Consider the following 20,157-nt stretch of genomic DNA (forward strand, 5'->3'; position numbering starts at 1 on the left):
TAATTTAAAATTGCAGCCTGTTGCATTATCAGCTACTATATTTTAAGCATTTTAACAGTTAATTGTAGCTACAAGGCTTCCTATACAGAATGGTCCAAGAATTCACAAACATGATTTTAAATGATAAAAATGACACCACTCAAGATAAAATTCTGAGCCAATAAAAATAGCTTCTAAATTTAGAAAATTTGCTATTCTTGGACACTTGACATCTTTTAGTAAATACATCTAGAAATGATTAGTGGGAAGTGAATACTCAAAAGACAAAGGGTTTACGCTAATGTGAATGGTCTAGCTAGAATAACTTGCCTGCAGAAGAATGCATCAGAGGCTCAGATGCAACGGGAAGAGCAAAAAGGGTCTCATCTGAAAGAAAAATACAGTATGACCATAGCAGAAATAAACAGGAAGAAAGTTTAAAAGGGAAGGAGCAGAGGGGAAAGAGTATTCATCTTACAAACAGCAATTAATCTTACAGACAGCATCTTACAAACAGCAAACAACCAGAGGTTAAAATAAAGAAACAAGAAAAAAAATTACATGCATTTTTGGTGTACAGTTTCTGTTCTGCTAAGCTTCCCCCAGCACAAAAACAACCCAACCAGAACTGTTTTTATGAACAGGATACCCAGAAACTGAGCAGATAAAGAATCTCAAAGTGTTTCAGCCACTACTGCCTTGCTTACTATTCTCAGGTCACCTAAAATTCTACCCTTCCTTCTATGGAGCAGTGATACTCTGGTGTTGTTCACATCATTCCTTACCATCAGGGCTCTGTTCACACAGCGTGCTGAGTTTGTGTTAAACTGACCCAGTTCTGTTCCGAATATCTTTGTTCCGGATAATATCGATCAGACTGCCATACTGCAATTCGAATCACTCTGCCATGAAACTGTCTTTTGCCGTCCACACGACAGCACCATGCAGTTCTTTTTTCTCCACTATTATGCGCATGCACACATTATGCACATGCGTGTATTACACGCATGTGCACAGGTGAAAACATGTGGTTCTGCGGTTATGTGCATATTGCTAAGTAGTAAAAAAATTGTGACCGTAAACTGGATGTCTGAGGCTCCTTTTGCTCTGGGACAGCATTCAGACATCCGGAAGTTGGTTAATATCACAGCAGAACTATCCAGACGGAGAAAACTACAAGCTGAAACCAGAGAACTAAAAAAACACCACAAAGGAGCAGGTAACAAAAAAATCCGGTTCCAAGAAGGATGGGGGGGGGAGCTACCATGAGTTAATACCGGGAGGCAGATGTTGCTGTCTGATCAACCATTTTAAATCAGGAAGGAAATGGCAGTGACATCTGATTATACTGTACGTCTGAACAGGGCCCAGGAGTACTAAGTGCCCTATTTTTACCACCTTCCCTTGTCATCTATCCTTTCAATATATTGCTAAGGAAATGTTTATTGCAGGATAAACATATCACTAAAATTAACCCCCCAATCAAGTTCTATATACCTTCTATTTCACATCTCACAACCAAGTCTGGAAAGCAATTATTTAAAGAATATTAGAGTAGATAATCACTAAATATCCTGACTGATCCAGGAAGAAAAAGTGTTATGCTAGGGACAACTGTGCCCTGCAGGAAAAATCTGACAGGCTCTTTAATAAGGCAAAATGTTAATGGTGGGAAAGTAGTCAAGAGTATGAGCATGTCAGAACATGTATAGAATTGCCGAATAGCTGGGTAAGAAGCATTACAGCTGAATGTTAATGTCTAAGTTTGGACTTGCATTTATACCCTTAAGCCTGCTGGATTCTGTGTGGTTCTCTCCTCCTACTCTTTGAACCCCAAACCTGCATGTGTCTAAAGAAGTCACTTTCACTAGCTTAAGTACAACTGTTAAGCTACCAAAACACATTTAGTAGCTTCTATTTAGTGGTATACCACCCACATGGTCATGCTGAAAGCAACAATAAAAACCCTCCTTAAATGTATGACCATCTGTATGGAAGCCACAACATATGTAAAATACATAAACTTCTCCATAGTGGCTCTATGTAAGGAAGCAGTTGTGGTTCTATGATAGAGTATCCAATCTGCATGAAAATTTAAACCCAGATTCAATCCCTGGCATCTTTAGCTAAAAGGATAAAATAGTAAGTGATGTGAAAGACATCCCACTTGAGACTACAGACAGTTGATGCCATAGTACACACAAACTAGACTGGCCAATAATCTGACTCATTATAAGGCATCTTCATGGCTTCACTTATATCTAAATCTTCCCAAAGCAGCAACATTAATGAGTCTTCTGAGCTAAACTAAGTAGAAAGTGAAATATGCTGGTTTAGACCTTGCTTTGATATACCCCCCACAATGTTAATATGTCTCAACTTTTCGGAATCTGTAAATTAGATAATATATAACAGAAAAAAATTGGTAGATGAACAGTTGTTTGACTTATAAATGATCAAAAACATCTAAAGGAGATGCTTTGAAACATGCTTTACAACTGAGGTATCAAAACTCCAGTCCGCTTTAATATGGCCCACAAGCTGGGCTTGAAATGCCTTGGCTTTCCCCAGTGCAGCTGACTCCCCCTCCCGTCCCCCTCCCCCTCCCTGTGTTTTGCCTTGCTACGGCAGGTATTTTTATTTTATTTTTTGCTGGGTTTCTTCCACCTTGGCTTTTTCCAGTGCAGCTGACTCCACCTCCCCTTCCCTCCTCAGTGCTTTGCCTTGCCACAGTAGGTAGGTATTTCTATTTTCTTTTGGGGGAGGGTATTCCTGGGCTGCTTCTACCTTTGCTTTTCTGATGCCTTCACTTGCCTCCTGCATGCTTTGAAGACGGCGACATTGGATTTATATTCCACCCTCCACTCTACTCCGAATGTCAGAGTCTCACAGTGGCTCACAATCTCCTTTATCTTCCTCCCCCACAACAAACACCCTATGAGGTGTGTAGGGCTGAGAGAGCTCTCCCAAAAGCTGCCCTTTCAAGGACAAGCTCTGTGAGAGCTATGGCTGACCCAAGGCCATTCCAGCAGCTGCAACTGGAGGAGTGGGGAATCAAACTCGGTTCTCCCAGGTAAGAGTCCGTGCACTTAACCACTACACCAAACCCCTTGCTACAGTGGTATTTATTATTATATTATTATTGTTGTTGTCTGGTTTCTTCTGCCTTGACTCTCCCAGGTGCAACTTGCTCCATTCTCCCCCTGTTCTTTGCCTTGCTACAATCAGTATGTGTGTGTGTGTTTGTTTGTCGGGCTTCTGCCTTGGTTCTCCCAAGTACAACTTGCTCTCCCTTTCCTCCTCTGCCTTGCTACAGTGCGTTGTGTGTTTATTCTTCTATTTTTTTGCTGGGCTTTTTCTGCCATGACTCTCCTGGGCACAACTGGCTGCACCTTCCCACTAGCTCCTTTGTGGAGCAGAGGTCCATCAGTGGCTATTAGTCACAGTATGTTTATATTATATTTTGGCCACTGTGTGACACAGAGTGTTGGACTGGATGGGCCATTGGCCTGATCCAACATGGCTTCTCTTATGTTCTTATGTGCTTTGCCTTGATATGCGGAGGGGGGGGGGTGTTTTCTGTTTGGCTTCTTGACTCTCCCAGGCGCAACTGGCTCTGCCTTCCCCTTCCCTCTTCAGTGCTTTATCTTGCTACAGTGGGTGTGTTTCTATATCATGGAGGGGGGGGCTGCTTCTGCCTTGGCTCTCCCAAGTGTAACTGGCTCCGCCTTCCCCTTGCCTCCTTCAAGCTTCCCCTTGCTACACTGGGGAGTGTGTGTTTCTTCCTCTCTTTTTTTGCTGGCCGCATTCATGTTGACTTTGAATTGGGGGAGGGGATAGTGGCTCAGCTGAAGAGCCTCTTTTGGGCATGCAGAGAGTCCCAGTTTTTATCCCTGATACCTCCAGTTAAAAGGACCAGGCTGTGGCATATAAGAAAGAATTCAACCTAAGACTCTGGAGACCCACTGTTACTCTAGACTGAGGTTAGGGGAGGGAGAGAAGCTTGCAGTGCCCAGCCGTTTCATTTTTTCTCATAGGACCTAGGCTGGCTTAGAGCACTGATCATGAGAGCTGGTTTGGGAAAGAATTTGCTCCCCACTCCAGGCAGCATGGGGGCATCAGCCCAGTGGGACCTTGTGCTGAGGACACACCAACTTGATGCTTACCAGGAACACACCAACTTAATGCCTACCCAGAAACTGGTGATATATCTTTGTGTGTGTCTAGGTTCTTTAAAAAAGTGAAAGATTTATGTGATCAGAAGAGAAACCAGAATATAACTTTAGATCTCTGCTATCTGGCATTACATTTTATGACACAAATGGCCTGGCCTGACAAAGTCCTATTTATGTAAGATCCAGCCCTTATAACAAATGAGTTCGACACGCCTGCTCTACAATGTCTCTGCTTTTTTTTACAGAGATCTTTGATCTAGTTCTAAAGCATCCAGCACAAAATGGATCCATTATTTGATCTGCACAACTATTAAATTACACAAAGGATCAGATTACAGCACTGCTTGGGTTTCCAAATTAAAGAACTGAGAATTAAGGAACACTAGTATTCAGACTCTATCTCTGTATCCTTATTCAAGAAGGCAAAGACCTGGTTAAAAAAGAAAAGCTATGTGCATTGGACAAGAGGTAAGAAGTGACAAAAGTCTTGTCATAAATATTTTACTATTTCATTTCATGCAGAACATGGCATAAAGCAACAGACATCATAGCCATAGCTAAGAATTTTGCATGATTTAAATCCTACATTTTACAGCTGCAACTACAAAGTGACAGTTGCAAGAAAGAGGATGCATTGCTCATTACTAGCCTACTGTCTTATAAAGAGGGAACAAAACAGAACATGCACCTTAATGTGGTTCTGTTTAGCGCATTTCACTTGAGGAAAGCCACTTTAGACTTCTAAATAGTAGGATGGAACTCCAAATTACCTTTACCAACATGAAAACCCTCCATCTGGTTGGTATGAGAACAGTGTACTAATTATAACTGAAGTTTTAGTAGCCTAATCAATTAGAACCAATAAAAGCTTACAGCCCTAGTAACAACTTTATGTAGTATATTTTATGTAGTATACTTTATGTATGTAGTATATTTTGAATATTTGCCAAGCTACTAATTGTATTGACTTTTTACTTCTTGCTTGATATTCCTGAACAAATAAATTCATTGACACAAGTGTCCCATCCTATCTACACTCCACCCTTAACTCACGTGTAACTTATATTGTCAGAAGTAAACAGATAAGTAGAAGAAGTCAGCTGATTCCAGAGTTGCTCCAACCTATCATCCTCCCAGGTTCTAGCATGATAGAATCTACCAGGATACACAACCCGTATCTCTGGTATTGGATGAATGCCATCAGCTGTTGTTCTCAGAGATGCTACAACTGCAGTTAACTGGACTTTGTATTCTATCAAAGAGTTATGTGTGCACTAGGGCAGTGGTCCCCAACCTTTGCAGCACTGGGGACCGGCAGGGTGAGGGCACCGAATTTGGGGCCCCCCTGCAGCCACGCAACCTCGCCGCCCCTCCCCCCACCGTGCAGCCTCGCCTCCCGACCCACCTCGCCGCCCCTCCTGCAGCCTCGCTGTCCCACCACGCGGCTTTGCCCCCTGCCCCGCCTTGCTGACCCTCCTGCAGCGCCTCCAGCACCCTTCATTTTTACAATTTTAAGGCCAGGGAAGGGGTGAAGCGCCACCTTCCCCGGCTCTTTAAAGGCTGACAAACCCCGCCCCACCCCCCACCGATCGGCAGCAAAAACCTTCGTAGCAGCAGCAGGCGACCTGCTGAAGAAATGCCACCGCCCTTGTCTCCTCTCCACTTCCTTCCTGGGTGTGGAGGGGAGGAGACAAGGACAGCACCGCCTCTTCAGTGGGTCGCCCGCTGCTGCTATGAAGGTTTTTGCTGCCGATCGGCGGGGGGGGGCGGGGTTTGTCAGCCTTTAAAGAGCAGGGGAAGGCAGCGCTTCGTCCCTTCCATGTCCTTAAAATCGTAAAAACGGAGGGTACTGGAGGCGCCGTGGGAAGGGCGGCGAGGCTGCGAGGGGGCCAGGGCCGGTGGAGGAGGCTGTCACCCGGTTGCCAACAGGCCACTGACTGGTAGTGGTCCGCGGCCCGGGAGTTGGGGACCCCTGCACTGGAGAGCCTCTGCATTGGAGCATGTGAATAAGGGGTTGAAGAAGGAACTGGTTTTTATACCCTACTTTTCTCTACCCTAAGGAGTCTCAAAACAGCTTACAGATGCCCTCCTTTCCACCTCCCATGACAGTCACTGTGAGGTAGATGAAGAGGCTGGGAGAGTTTTAAGACAACTCTGCCAGGCCCAAGATCACCCAGCTGGCTTCATGTAAAGGACTGAGGAATCAAACCTGGATCTCCAGATCAGAATTTGCCACTCTTTGTCATCTCTGTCAGGTGACATGATAGAGGTTTACAAGATTATGCATGGGGCAGAGAAGGTAGAGAAAGAAGTACTTTTCTTCCCTTCTCACAATATGAGAACTCGTAGGCATTCAATGAAATTGCTGAGCAGTCAGGTTAGAGTGGATAGAAGGAAGTACTTCTTCACCCAAAGGGTGATTAACACATGGAATTCACTGCCATAGGAGGTGATGACAGCTGCCAGCATAGACAGCTTCAAGAGGGGATTGGATAAACATATGGAGCAGAGGTCCATCAGTGGCTATTAGCCACAGCATATTGTTGGAACTTTCTGTCTGCGGCAATGATGCTCTGTATTCTTGGTGCATGGGGGGCACAGTGGGAGGGCTTCTAGTGTCCTGGCCCCACTGATAGACCTCCTGATGGTGCCTGTGTGACACAGCGTGTTGGACTGGATGGGCCATTAGCCTGATCCAACATGGCTTCTCTTATTTTCTTATGTCCTGCATGGTCCTCATTAATCAGGCCTCTTGCTGAGATTCAGAAAAAGTTTATTGAAAGACACATAATAATAACTGGTATGACACTGTGTCAGATCTGGCTATACCCTCTTTCGGGCCATCAATAACCCATCCAAATTCAAAACGAAAAAGCCCTCGCAAAACAGCAAAAGCATTTTCTCACCCAGCTCCCCATTGTGTGCCAGCAAATGCCAAGACAGTCTCTGGTGGGAGATAACTTGTCCTTGAGTTCCTTGAGCAATTCCTCTCAGGGGCAGAATGTGTACATGTGTTATAGGAAAAAGCAAGCTGGCAAAAGCAACCCTGCATATCCTCCCCCAACATTTCAATCACAGTTACAGAGAACATCAGGGCCCTAGGCCCGGCAATTACATGACTCAGCCGCCCTGAGCCTGCTTCGGCGCGGAGGGCGTGATATAAATCTGAGAAATAAATAATGGCAAGCCCCTTGACACTCTTAACTATTATATCATGCTGGCTGTTGGTAACACATGCTTCCACTTCTGATAAAAACTGTGTTTGCACAAGATCAATAGTTGTCAGAAGGCTCTTGTGTAAACAAAGTTTTATCAGAAAAGGAAACACAAAGACTATTTAGCACAATGAGGAACTTGTTCATAGGATCCAAGCTTGATTGCTAAAATTATCATAGAGAAGCATGAGTTTTGGATGGTTATTATTACTTGATTATCTATTACATCAATCAACACCCAAACCAAGGAATAACCAAAAAATAATTTCAAGTGTTCAAGCATGAATCTGAAACCCACTCAAACTGCAGAAAACATCTCAAAGAATAGAACCCCAATATGACAGATGAGCTGCAAGAGCACCTTCTGACATATCATAACTGGGCACTCAGTGGTTTAAAATAACACTCAATCAGAATGATCTCTACAAAACATAAGGGGAATAAGAGACTCAGGGACAAACTATACATTACTATAAGAGTTTAAAAAAAAAAAAACCTGGGATTTTTCAATTTGGATCTATTGGAACCCCCCCCCCCCCGCCCCCCAAATAGAGAAAAATTCCAGGTCCAAATAATGGTATGGTATTCAGATCTGGGATTTTTCAGAAATCCTGAAATTTTTAGTCCAATTGACCGAAACTGGCAAATGTCCATTAAAAAATGCTAGCCCAATCCTGGGGCTGGCTTGTCGTCTCCTGCAGCCCAGTTTAAACGAAGCAGCAGCAGAAGGCAGATCTGTGCTGGCAGGGAGCAATTGGCTCCTCGTGGGCACAGTGGATCCCAGCTAGGTTGCCCTGTCCTGCTCCCCCAAGAAGGCAGTGCAGAGCTGCACCTCCAGAGAGTGATGGGACTCCCCACAGGCACAGCTATCCCAGCTGAACTGTTCTCTCCTACTGTCTGATCTAGTCAGCGCAGAGCTGTGCCTGCAGGGAGCTACTGACTCCCCACAGGCACAGCAATCCTGGCTGGGCTGCCCTCTTCTGCTGCCCAGTTTAAACTGGGCAGCAGGAGAAGGCAGCGCAAAGCTGTGCCTGCGGGGAGCTCTCCATTCCCACTGAACCAGCTGATCTTGAGCTGGCTTCCCTTGCAGCTCAGTTTAAACTGGGCTGCAAGAGAAGCCAGCCACAGCCAAGACAGTTGCCCCAGCTTATCCTCAGGAGAACCAAACAACTGCTTATCCTCAGGAGAACCAAATAAACTTGCTCACAAACTTGTAAATTTCCATTTCATGTTTTTATAGAACAATATAGAATAACATCAATCAATAGTAACAGCAATTCATGAATGCTGTTACAGAGAGCTTGTGCCAGAGAGATTAAGTTGAGAATTCAACATTGTTGAGAATTCAGTGTTGTACATTGGAATGTGATTATTCTTGATATTTGTGAAGTTTGCTACGGAACAATTCCTGAGGAAACTCATCTGTGAAACACTATCCTGAACTGGCAGAAGTGTCGAGTGAGCAGTCCTCTAGTTGGGAAAACTATCGTTCCTAGAGAAAAGCTAGATCTTTTCATATTGGAATTTTACCAATAACTATACTGAGAATTTTTAGATGGACCTTAAGTGACTTTGTATTGAATGGAAAATCCTTGTGAAATTCTCAAGCTTTGTGATCATACAGCATCTTCAAGCTGTTTCCTTTTTATTAGAGAGTGCATTCATGAATTGCTGTTACTATTGATTGATGTTATTCTATATAGTCTGTGAAAAAAAGAAATGTAAATTTACAAGTTTGTAAGCAAGTTTATTTTTCTGCATTGGTGTGCACAGTTGTTTGGTTCTCCTTTGTTCATACTGTGTATTCCTGTTGGTTTTGCTTAGTGCCAGCTTAACCTCAGGCTGACTTCTGCAGTCCCTTTAAAGTATAAAGGGACTGCATAAACCTGCATGACAAACAGCTGAGCGGCAGGAGCAGATTGCTCCCATTGTTTCTCAATTGTTTTTAGATCTCCCTGAAATCCCCAAATGTATCCAGGATTTTCTTGGGTGGGGGGAGGGGGTTCCCCAAGAAAACCCAGAAATGTCTAAAAAGCCAAAATATGCCACAATAAGGTATTTTGGAGGTATATTTTCATCTGTCAGCCACCAGCGAGCCTGCAGCAGACGTGGACTATTGCACCCTTCTTAAATCTTCGTTCGCGAAGCCAAGCCGAGAGAGAGAGAGAGATCCAAACGCACACCCCTATATTCAGGGGTGTCCAACGGTAGCTCTCCAGATGTTTTTTGCCTACAACTTCCATCAGCCCCAGCCATTGGCCATGCTGGCTGGGGCTGATGGGAGTTGTAGGCAGAAAACATCTGGAGAGCTACTGTTGGCCACCCCTGCTTATACATTATGCTTTACACAAGCTGACAATGAGAACTGGTAGCCATATTACAATTCCCTGGTGTGAATTCTCGTGCAAAAGTACAGCAAAAGTACAGTCTGGTTCATTACCATGGTGCAGGGCAGGGGCCTCTCGCCTTCCCCCCCCCCCAAAACCATTTCCAGAAGATAAAAGGGCTGAGGGAGCATGTTAGTTGTCCCAGGCTGTTTCAGCTCCCAAAAATGTCAAGGGGGAGGGGACAGGAGTTCCTCCTCACACTGTAGTCCAGATCTGAAATGGACCTTACTGCACTTTTACATAAAATTGTCACTGGGGCTCATAGCTGCAATATGGCTGCCAGTTACTGCTGGCAGCTTGCATAAAGTGTAATCTGGCCCTCAGATATGTTGGCTCTAAACTACCAACAGAGAAAAACAGGTTACTCACCTGTAATTGATGATCTTCGAGTGGTCATCTGTGCAGTCACACACATGGGTTTTCCCGTCAGGACGAACCCTACCTCGGAGATTTTAAAAGCTAGCCTAGGCGTTATTTTTGGCGCGCGCTCCCTTCCGTCCTGGGGAGCAGGCATCCACTGCGCATGCCTGGAACGGGAGGGAGGCGCCCCACCCACCCAGTTTCTTTCCCCGCCGCTGACATAGTAGATGAGCGGTTGTAGAGGACCAGTAGCCAGCAGCGGGGATGGTTGGGCGGGCGTGTGTGACTGCACAGATGACCACTCGAAGATCATCAATTACAGGTGAGTAACCTGTTTATCTTCTTCGTGGTCTCTGTGCAGTCCCACACATGGGTGACTGATAAGCTGAAGTGCACGGCGGTGGGTGCTGGCACTAGAGTAGGAGAAAAAAATTAATGCAATGTTAATGCAAATCAGTCAAACAAGTATTGGACTCCAAGGTAAGTTGGTACTTACCGGACCCAAGTCGTATCTTCAGTCGAAGATAGAGCGAAGTACTGCCTGTCCAAAGGAGGCATCTTGCCTAGCACGAACGTCCAGAGCGTAGTGCATAGCAAAGGTCGAGGTGGAAGACCAGGCGGCGGCAGCACAGACGTCTTCCATGGAGACCCCTCTGGCAAAGGCAGATGATGTTGACAAAGCTCTTGTGGAGTGAGCTCGTAATGCAGTTGGAACCGGCTGCTTTGCGAGTTTGTAACACAGCGTTATAGCAGCAACCAACCATTTCGAAAGTCTCTGCGTAGATATCTTTTGTCCCTTATTGTGGCGTCCATAGGCCACAAAAAGTCTGGAGTCCTTTCTGAATGATGCTGTCCTATCTATGTAATAAGCGAGTGCCCTTCTGACATCTAGGCAGTGTAGGGCTTCTTGGCCCTTATCTGTAGGGCGTTGGAAGAAAGCAGGTAAAGTTGTGATCCTGTGCAAGTGAAACGTGGAGACTACCTTAGGTAAGAAGGTAGGATCTGGTCGTAGCACTACCCTATCATGATGAAAAATGGTGTAAGGCGTGTCTGCTCTAAACGCACAAATATCACTGGCTCTTTTAGCGGAGGTGAGTGCGACTAGCAGCGCCGTTTTCCACGAGAGAAGATGCAGCGGTATTGAAGCCATGGGTTCGAAGGGTGGTTTCATTAGCTGGCTTAATACTAACGATAAACTCCAGCTGGGGTACAGTTGTCGTGATGGTGGATGCAAGTGTAAGATTCCTTTCAAGAAGGATTTTGCAGCGGGGTGTGAAAACACAGATCGGCCCTGTATGTGAGGGTGAAAAGCTGAGATCGCTGCCAAGTGCACCTTTAAGGACGAATAAGTTAGCCCCTTTTCCGATAATGACAATGTATAGGCCAAGATTTGAGGCATAGAAGCAGATAGAGGTTTGAAGTTATGCTTGGTTGCGTAGATAGAAAATCTTTTCCATTTCATGGAATATGATTTTCTCGTTGATGGTTTTCGTGCATTTAATAGGACATTTCTCACTCCCTCAGGGAATTCTGAGAAAGTATCCTCCAAGCCGTCAAGCGAAGTCTGTCCGGGTCGTGGTGAAGAACCTTGCCGTTCTGTTGTGAGAGGAGGTTCTTGGCCCGGGGGAAGTGATGGTAAGTATTGTCCGATAGGAAAAGGAGCGTCGTGAACCATGGTTGGCGCGGCCACCACGGTGTGACTAGAATGCAATTTGTATTGTCCAGTTGAATTTTCTGTATTGATCGTGTTATCAGTGGAAAAGGTGGGAAGAGAAAATGCAGCGGACCTGTCCATTTCTGGATGAAGGCATCCCCTGCAGACTGTGGTGAGGGCGGACCTCTCATAAAAAAGAGAGCACATTGTGCATTGTCTGGTGCAGCAAACACATCTATTAATGGTGTTCTGAATTTCTGGAATACTGGTAGGAGGTACGGCCTGTGGAGTGACCACTCGTGGTCGTTGACGAGATACCTGCTCAATGTGTCCGCTTGTGTGTTCTGGGCACCGGGGAGATGTACTGCGGTGAGATGGATCTGATGTGCGATACTCCAGTGCCAGAGATGCATTGCTCTCTTGCAAAGGCGGATAGATGCAGTCCCTCCTTGCCTGTTTATATAAAACACCGTCGCCACGTTGTCTGAAGCTATTTGAACGTGGCGGCCGTGAAGAGATGGCAGGAATGATTTGAGAGCTCTGTGTACGGCTAGGAGCTCCAGGCAGTTGAAGTGGAGCGACTGTTCGTATGCTGTCCATTGCCCCTGGACTGAGAGGGTGTTCAGATGGGCTCCCCAGCCCCACCTTGATGCATCTGTTGTGACTACCGCTGACGGACTTGGCCTTAAGAATGGCATGCCTATTAGCAGATGATCTCGTACTGTCCACCATCCCAGAGAGAGAAGGATGTCGTTTGGGACAGTTAGGAGGGTTTGTTGAGATTGGTGTTGGGGACGAAATGCACGGACAAACCAGATTTGTAGGGGTCTCATACGGAGTCTTGCATGTGGTAAGACCGCCGTTGTCGCTGCCATAAGTCCTAACATGCGTTGAATGAGAAAGGCTGTTTGTCTGGGCTGTTGCATTATTTCTGTGGCTAGTGTATGAATAGAGGCTATCCTGTCTGTTGGGAGGTAAGCCTTGTGGTCTGTGGTGCAGAGGCGAGCCCCTATGAACTGAATGTCTTGAGAGGGGATTAGATTCGATTTTTGCTGGTTGACTTGGAGACCCAGGTCTGCTAAGAGTGTAAGAGTTATAGCAATGTCTTTTTCCAGTTGTGGCTTTGAAGCTCCTACAAGGAGCCAATCGTCTATGTATGGGTAAGTTGCAATTCCGCGCTGTCTGAGGGATGCAGCGACCACCGCCATACACTTTGTAAAAGTCCTGGGTGCTGTGGAGAGTCCGAACGGAAGCGCTCGAAACTGATAATGACTGTTTCCCACGGCAAATCTCAGGAACTTTCTGTGGCATTGATGAATTGTTAGGTGGAAATAGGCATCCTGTAAATCTACCAGCGCCATCCAAGCATTCCGAGGGATTAGGGGCAGAATGGATTGAAGGGTAACCATCCTGAATTTTTTGTGGTGGATGAACTTGTTGAGGGCCCTGAGGTCCAAAATCGGGCGCTGACCTCCATCCCTTTTGGGAACTAGAAAATACCGGGAATAGAAGCCCGTCCGATGGTACTGATCTGGGACAGGTTCTATGGCCGCCTTGGCCATTAAGGTGATGAGCTCTTCTTGGAGGGGAGGGGATGGAGGGGTTGCAACAAAGTGATGTTTTGCAGGGGGTGAATGGAACTCTATTGAATAGCCTCTTGCAATGATATTCAGGACCCATTTGTCTGTGGTAATTAACTTCCAGTTTTCGTAGAACGGTAGGAGTCTGGAAGTGTGGTGGAGTACTAGAGGTGGAAAGTCAAAGAGACTGCTTGGATGAAGTTGCAGTCTTCTTAGGTGGTTGCGGTCTTTGCTGCCTTTGGTTGAAAGGCTGCTTAGATGGAGGAGCCTTACGCTTCCAGTATTCCGACTGTCGAGGGGACCTGGAGCGTTTGAATGGCATTGGCTTCCATGGTCTGGATTTGTAGCCCTGCTGCTGCTGTTGAGTCACACCAAGTCTTTTTGCCCGTTTGCGGCTGTCGTCGACTGTGGTGAGTATGTCGTCTGTCGTGGCATTAAAAAGGCCCTGGCCGTCAAAAGGGAGATCCTCGATTTTAAATTTAATATCGGGTTGTAGGGAGGAGGAGCGAAGCCAGGCGTGTCTTCTCAAGGCAATTGAGGCAGCCATCGCCTTGGAGGTGCATCCCACTGAGTGACGAATGGTATTTATTTGCTGTTTGGAGACTCTATTGAGCTCTTGTAATAATGTGCATGCCTGTTTTTGAGAAGGTTCTGGCAGGGCAGAGACAAGAGTGCTTAACTGGGAGGATAGATTGTGGGAGTAAGCAGCAAAGTATGCCAAATAATTATTGATTTTGGCGTTTGCTGTAGAGATGGAATACATCTTCCTTCCCAAAGTGTCCAATTTCCTGCCCTCCTTCTCTGGGGGTACGGGATGACGGGTCTGCTTCGATTTGGAGGAAGAGTGAACTATCATTGAATTCGGAGCCGGGTGACTGAATAGAAACTTTGACTCCGTAGCTTGGATCTTGTATAGGGATTCGATTCGCTTTGAAGTGGGGGGGATAGATGCCGGCTTGTCCCAGGCTTCTTTAATGGCATCTAGGTGTACTGGGAGCATCGGCAGAAAGGAACCAGCGGGTAGGTCTGAATGGACCAAATCGTGAACCACATCCGTGACCTTGGGCGCGTCTGATGTAAGCTTAACATTAAGAGCAGAAGCCATGTTTGCAACCAAGTCCAGATATGTCTTGGCTCCGTCGGATGGTGACAAATCTGCAGGCTTCGCGATGTCTGAAGCCGGGGATCCAGGAGAGGACATCGATTGCATCGACTCCGATGATTGTGCTTCGGATTCGGCATCAGAGTTGTCAGGTACGGGTGCCTGTGGGTCAGGTCTTGTTGGACTCGTGTTCTTAGGCTTAGAAGTCGAAGTGGAAGGAGTCGGGGATGGCTGTTTCGTTGGGTGCTTACTCCGTTGGACGGGAGTTGCTTCCTTGGATTGGTCCCTGTGGTAATCGGCACGGTACCGAGAGTGGTGGTAACCGCAACATTGATGGGAATCCATTGATGGAGACCTCGAAGTGTAGTAGCGTCTTCTCGGGGACATGGATGGAGACAGAGATCTCGGGTTGTAGCGGTAGCGGTCCCTCCCCCTGCTAGGGGATCTTTCTGGGAAACGCGTATGATGGTACCGATGTCTCTCGATGCTTGGAGATCTGGCTGGGAACCGATGAGTATCAAAGTACCGATGAGCGTCGTGTTGTCTATATTGGATGGAATTCGACATATCACGAAACGATCTGGGGTTGATGTGTTGTTGTGTCCACTGCAGCGGGTCTCGGATCTTCTCTAGCGAAGGGTCATGTACGGATCCTTGCAACGAAGGGGATCGGGACGGAATCGGGATAACTTCTTCCGTCTGCTGTTGTGGTGATTTCGTAAGCGGCGTGGCCGATTCATGGGTATTGGATCCGGGTGTGGACGGATCACATTGTCTGTCGGGCTCGTGGGCTTTCTGTTGTTCCGAAGATTTGTTCGGGTCGGTAGGTTTCCTCGAGTCCTTCGGGTCGGTAGGTTTTCTCGGGTCCTTCGGGTCGGTAGTTTTTCTCGAATCCTTCGGGCCCTTCGGATCGGAGTGCTTGTGTTTCTTGGTGTGCTTCCCACTTTTCATTTTAATAGGCGCGGCCGTTTGTTCTGACGTTTTCGCGCCGTCGCCGGTTTTCGCGGCATCGCCGGGCTTATGCTTGCTGGGAACAATGGCCACTGAAGCTGCCGACCTTGCGCCGTCCCCTTGGGGAGTCAGAAGGGGAGGCGACTTACTTGCAGTAGAGGATTGCGACATCTCAGGGTGAAGCACAGACTCCATAAGATGACTTCTTAGTCTAGCGGCTCTGTTTTTCCGCGCCTGTTTGCCGAATTGAAGGCAATGCGCACAGACGTCCACTTTATGGGTTTCTCCCAGGCAAAATAAACAGAGTGAATGCCCGTCTGATGTAGGGATTTTCGCCCTACAACGCGAACACCTTTTAAAGGTTATTTTACTGTCCCTTCCTTCCATACGCCCGGGGGGGGGGGGGTAGGGGAAGGGAGGTCTGAGGTAAAAAGCAGGGAAGATATATTTTTTTTGTTTTTGTTTTTGTTTTGTTTTTTTAAAGAATATAATAAGGAAGAAGAAATAATAATGCGGAATAGAAGAAAAAACGGGGAAGAACGAAGGCTAGGTTCTGAGGTAAAAGAGGAGCGCAGCGAGGTAAGACTATCCCGGGCGACGGTTGGAAAGAAACTGGGTGGGTGGGGCGCCTCCCTCCCGTTCCAGGCATGCGCAGTGGATGCCTGCTCCCCAGGACGGAAGGGAGCGCGCGCCAAAAATAACGCCTAGGCTAGCTTTTAAAATCTCCGAGGTAGGGTTCGTCCTGACGGGAAAACCCATGTGTGGGACTGCACAGAGACCACGAAGAAGATCCACAGTTCAGCAACAAAGCACATATTTCAGCAACAAAGTACCTCTTGGCATCTCATATTAAAGCACGTCAGATAGCAAGGCTGGGAAAGACTTCAGTTCAAAACCGTGAGGTGCCACTGAAAACCACACTAGACAGCATTGGGCCAGACAAACCAATAGTCGGACTATTAGGCACCTATTCATAGCTTAAACCATCAGGTATGAACAGTGCCCTTTAAGTGCATTTGAAATTATACTGTTCTCTAAAACCCTAACAGCATCCACAGAGAATGAAATTTCAACTACATTAGCAATTTCCATGCATATAGCTTGATCCTAATTTTGTTTTATTAGAAGTAATCTCATTGATAACAACCAAACTATGAGTGTTTAAAAGAAAACAAACTTAAGTTCATAGACTTATGCAGAAACAGCAACAGATCTTTTAAAAAATTATTCTTCTAGAGGGAAGGAAAAGAAAATCTAGTCCACATGCTGACACCAGTTCTCCCCTAAATATGAATGCTTAAGCACGGAAAGGTGGCCTCCCCAAATGGCTCTATACTTTTTAAACTATTACATCAACTATATACGCTGAAACAATTTTTGGCAGACATACCTATCAAACAAATATTATCAATTCTAATACACATACAGACAATATATGCATATGCACATGCATTTTACCTTTCCTGCAAGTGTTTTTTATAGGAAAAACTATTTGGAACGTCAAATTTGGTCATTTGGAAGGCCAAATGTTCAATTATTTTTAAAACATTATTTGAACTGTTATTTTTTAATTCTGACAAAATGACACTATTGCTGTTTACAGAAATAAGCAAGTTACTTATTGTTAAAAACACTTAAACTGAATTTTACTGTTTCACAGTTTCCAATAACAGCATTATAGACAGTGAACTGACAATGTTCAACTGATCAATTCACCAATGTGGTAATCTAATAAAGAATGCAAAATTCAAACGAAGTCAAAATATTACGTAAAGATGCTTTAATAAAGGGATAGGGACTACGACCTAGGGATGGACACAGACCGAACAATGAAGCAAAATTAATGATGAATTTTGCCTTTCATGGTTCAGGAACCGAAGCCCATGACGGGTCCATGGTCATGGACTTCCACAAACTTTTTAAAGGCAATTTGTAAGGTTCATGCTGGTTCCTGGCCAGAGCAGGAAGCCACAAAAACAGCTGAGTGAAGGGGAGTGTTCTATGCCACTCAGCTGTTTCAGGCTTTCTTGTGCACTATTCCACTATATATAGTACATAAGAACATAAGAGAAGCCATGTTGGATCAAGCCAATGGCCCATCCAGTCCAGCACTCTGTATCACACAGTGGCCAAAAATTTATACACACACACACACACAGTAGCTAATAGCCACTGATGGACCTCTGCTCCATATTTTTATCTAACCCCCTCTTGAAGCTGTCTATGCTTGTAGCTGCCACCACCTCCTGTGGCAGTGAATTCCACATGTTAATCACCCTTTGGGTGAAGAAGTACCTCCTTTTATCCGTTCTAACCCGACTGCTCATGAGTTCTTGTATTGCGAGAAAGGGAGAAAAGGACTTCTTTCTCTACCTTCTCCATCCCATGCATAATCTTGTAAACCTCTATCATGTCACCCCGCAGTCGACGTTTCTCCAAGCTAAAGAGCCCCAAGCGTTTTAACCTTTCTTCATAGGGAAAGTGTTCCAAAACTGTAAATCATTCTAGTTGCCCTTTTCTGCACCCCCTCCAATGCTATAATATCCTTTTCGAGGTGCGGTGACCAGAATTGCACACAGTATTCCAAATGAGACCGCACCATTGATTTATACAGGGGCATTATGATACTGGCTGATTTTTCAGTTCCCTTCCTAATAATACCCAGCATGGCGTTGGCCTTTTTTATTGCAATCGCACACTGTCTGTTGCTGCAAGTATGATCCTACTAAGTAAATTCTCCATTGTTTAATGCATCACCACTAATGCTTAAGTTGTTTCAGCTCAATTTTCAGATTTGTGCAATCCAAGCCTTATTGTTTTGTTTATTGGTTCTCCTATCCGGTGTTTGACTCATTCTGTACAACCTGCCTTGACTCTCAGTGAGAAAGACAGACTATAAATAATATCAAAAAATATATATAGCCCCCTATATGTTTGACTATTATGGGAGAAAACTATCATTTTAATTGGGCTATTGAAGAAAGAGAATATAAATACCACTATTAAAACTGATTATGAGAACTGTTAGGAACAGCTGCTAGACATTTATAGGAAAAGTCATATAAAAGTCAAAAATGTGTTGTCTTCTTTAAGTATTGTTTACATTATATACTGTGCTTGAACAAGGAGACATCTTAAAAACTATCTGAAGGTCATCTTACCATGTCTCCCTGCACAGATAGCCATTTCTAGGAAATTTTCTGGCTTTTAGTAAAGATTAAACAGGAGCTTCTAAAGCTTTCAAAAAGTGCAAGGATTCCATCTCCTCCAAACCTTTACAAAACATACTCCAAAAGACTTTTGTCTAAAAGCACTAATATTTTGAAGAAAGATGCTGCCTCTAAAATATCAACTGTAATGACCAAGAGACAGCAAAGTAGAATACCGTAATTCAGTTGTAGTGTCTTGAACACTGGACAGTGGTTTGACAAAGCGGACTTCTGCTCAAATATTTCAGACAGAGAAAGAGAGTTATCTTGAAGACTCTTGACCTTCTAGGACTGCCTTTTATAGAGTCAAATAACTTATATGCCTAGTTTTTGTAGAAAAAGCCCAGCAGGAACTTATTTGCATATTAGGCCATACTCCCTGACATATCATGGTTTCACACAGGCTTTTTTGGTAGAAAAAGCCCAACAGGAACTCATTTGCAAATCAGGCCACACACCCTGACACCAAGCCAGCTGGAACTGATACCAAGCCAGCCAGAACTGCGTTCCTGCTCAAAAAAAGCCCTGGGACTGCTTATTCTAATAGGCAGGGGCTTTTGAAGTTTCAGAATCTTTCACTGCACCATGAACCTGTACTTGCCTTCAAATGTACATAGAAAACAAGCAAGACAAAAAGAAGTCTGACATACAAGACTGGAACACCCCCCCCCCCCAGTATGCTAGCTCTCTATGGACAGGGAATCTGATGGCCAGAAGTGGGGGGAATCAAATTTCCTAACAGTCAATTAAAGAATTTAGATGGTAATTCAGTGTTTTTTGCACACCTTTTGATTTAAAAAGCTGTTTCTCAATTTATCATCCAGGAATCAACAAGTCTGGTTTTCAGCTGGGCCAAAACATTTAGCTTTTTAAAAGTATATTTGAATACTGATTCTTTCCCAGGATCTTCAATAATGAAGTTCTGAATTTAGGACTATATTATATCTAGCAAATGCATGGAGATTCTTGGATAAAGATATAAATTACTACTGCAGTGAGGACTCATGATATTTGAAATTAAATTAACTTTTAAAACCCTTCTGTGCTTGTAAAAAGCAGTTTACTAAATTTGATATTGTGGCAATGTAGACCCAGATCTTGTCAACATGAAATAACAGTCAAACTGGAATTCAGAATGGCAGTTACAGCACAGAGATATCTGGAACCTTTAGAAGCTCCTATTTAATCTTTACTAAAAGTCAGAAAATTTCCTAGAAATGGCTATCTGTGCAGGAAGACATGGTAAGATGACCTTCAGATAGTTTTTAAGATGTCTCCTTGTTCAAGCACAGTATATAATGTAAACAATTCCTGTGTCAATTCCTGTTGGGTCTAGCACACATAACTATTTTGGCTTTAATTCCACCCCGCCCCCCCAATAAAACTTGGTTTGCCTGACATCTTTTCACCTGCAAAGGTAGCTATTGTTTTTTACATGGTGTGATTTAGACCCTCCACAGTTCAACTTTAATGAAAACATCACACAAATACATTTGAAGCGACAGCTGAAAATACCATATAAACTGTTAATCTCTTCACTGTATG

General features: G+C 44.8%; 1 protein-coding gene across 1 annotated transcript in view; it reads right to left on the minus strand.

Annotated features, from left to right (window-relative positions):
• RTN4 (reticulon 4) overlaps nt 1–418 on the minus strand; it is a 39,970-nt gene extending 39,552 nt beyond the window's left edge. The window contains exon 1 of the mRNA XM_060249282.1: nt 310–418. Within this exon, the coding sequence (XP_060105265.1) occupies nt 310–325 (16 nt within the window). The 5' untranslated portion in view covers nt 326–418. The remainder of the gene's footprint in view (nt 1–309) is intronic.
• Nucleotides 419–20,157: the final 19,739 nt, after the last annotated feature.

This window comes from Heteronotia binoei, chromosome 1 (assembly GCF_032191835.1).
Source record: "Heteronotia binoei isolate CCM8104 ecotype False Entrance Well chromosome 1, APGP_CSIRO_Hbin_v1, whole genome shotgun sequence".
Taxonomy (NCBI): domain Eukaryota; kingdom Metazoa; phylum Chordata; class Lepidosauria; order Squamata; family Gekkonidae; genus Heteronotia; species Heteronotia binoei.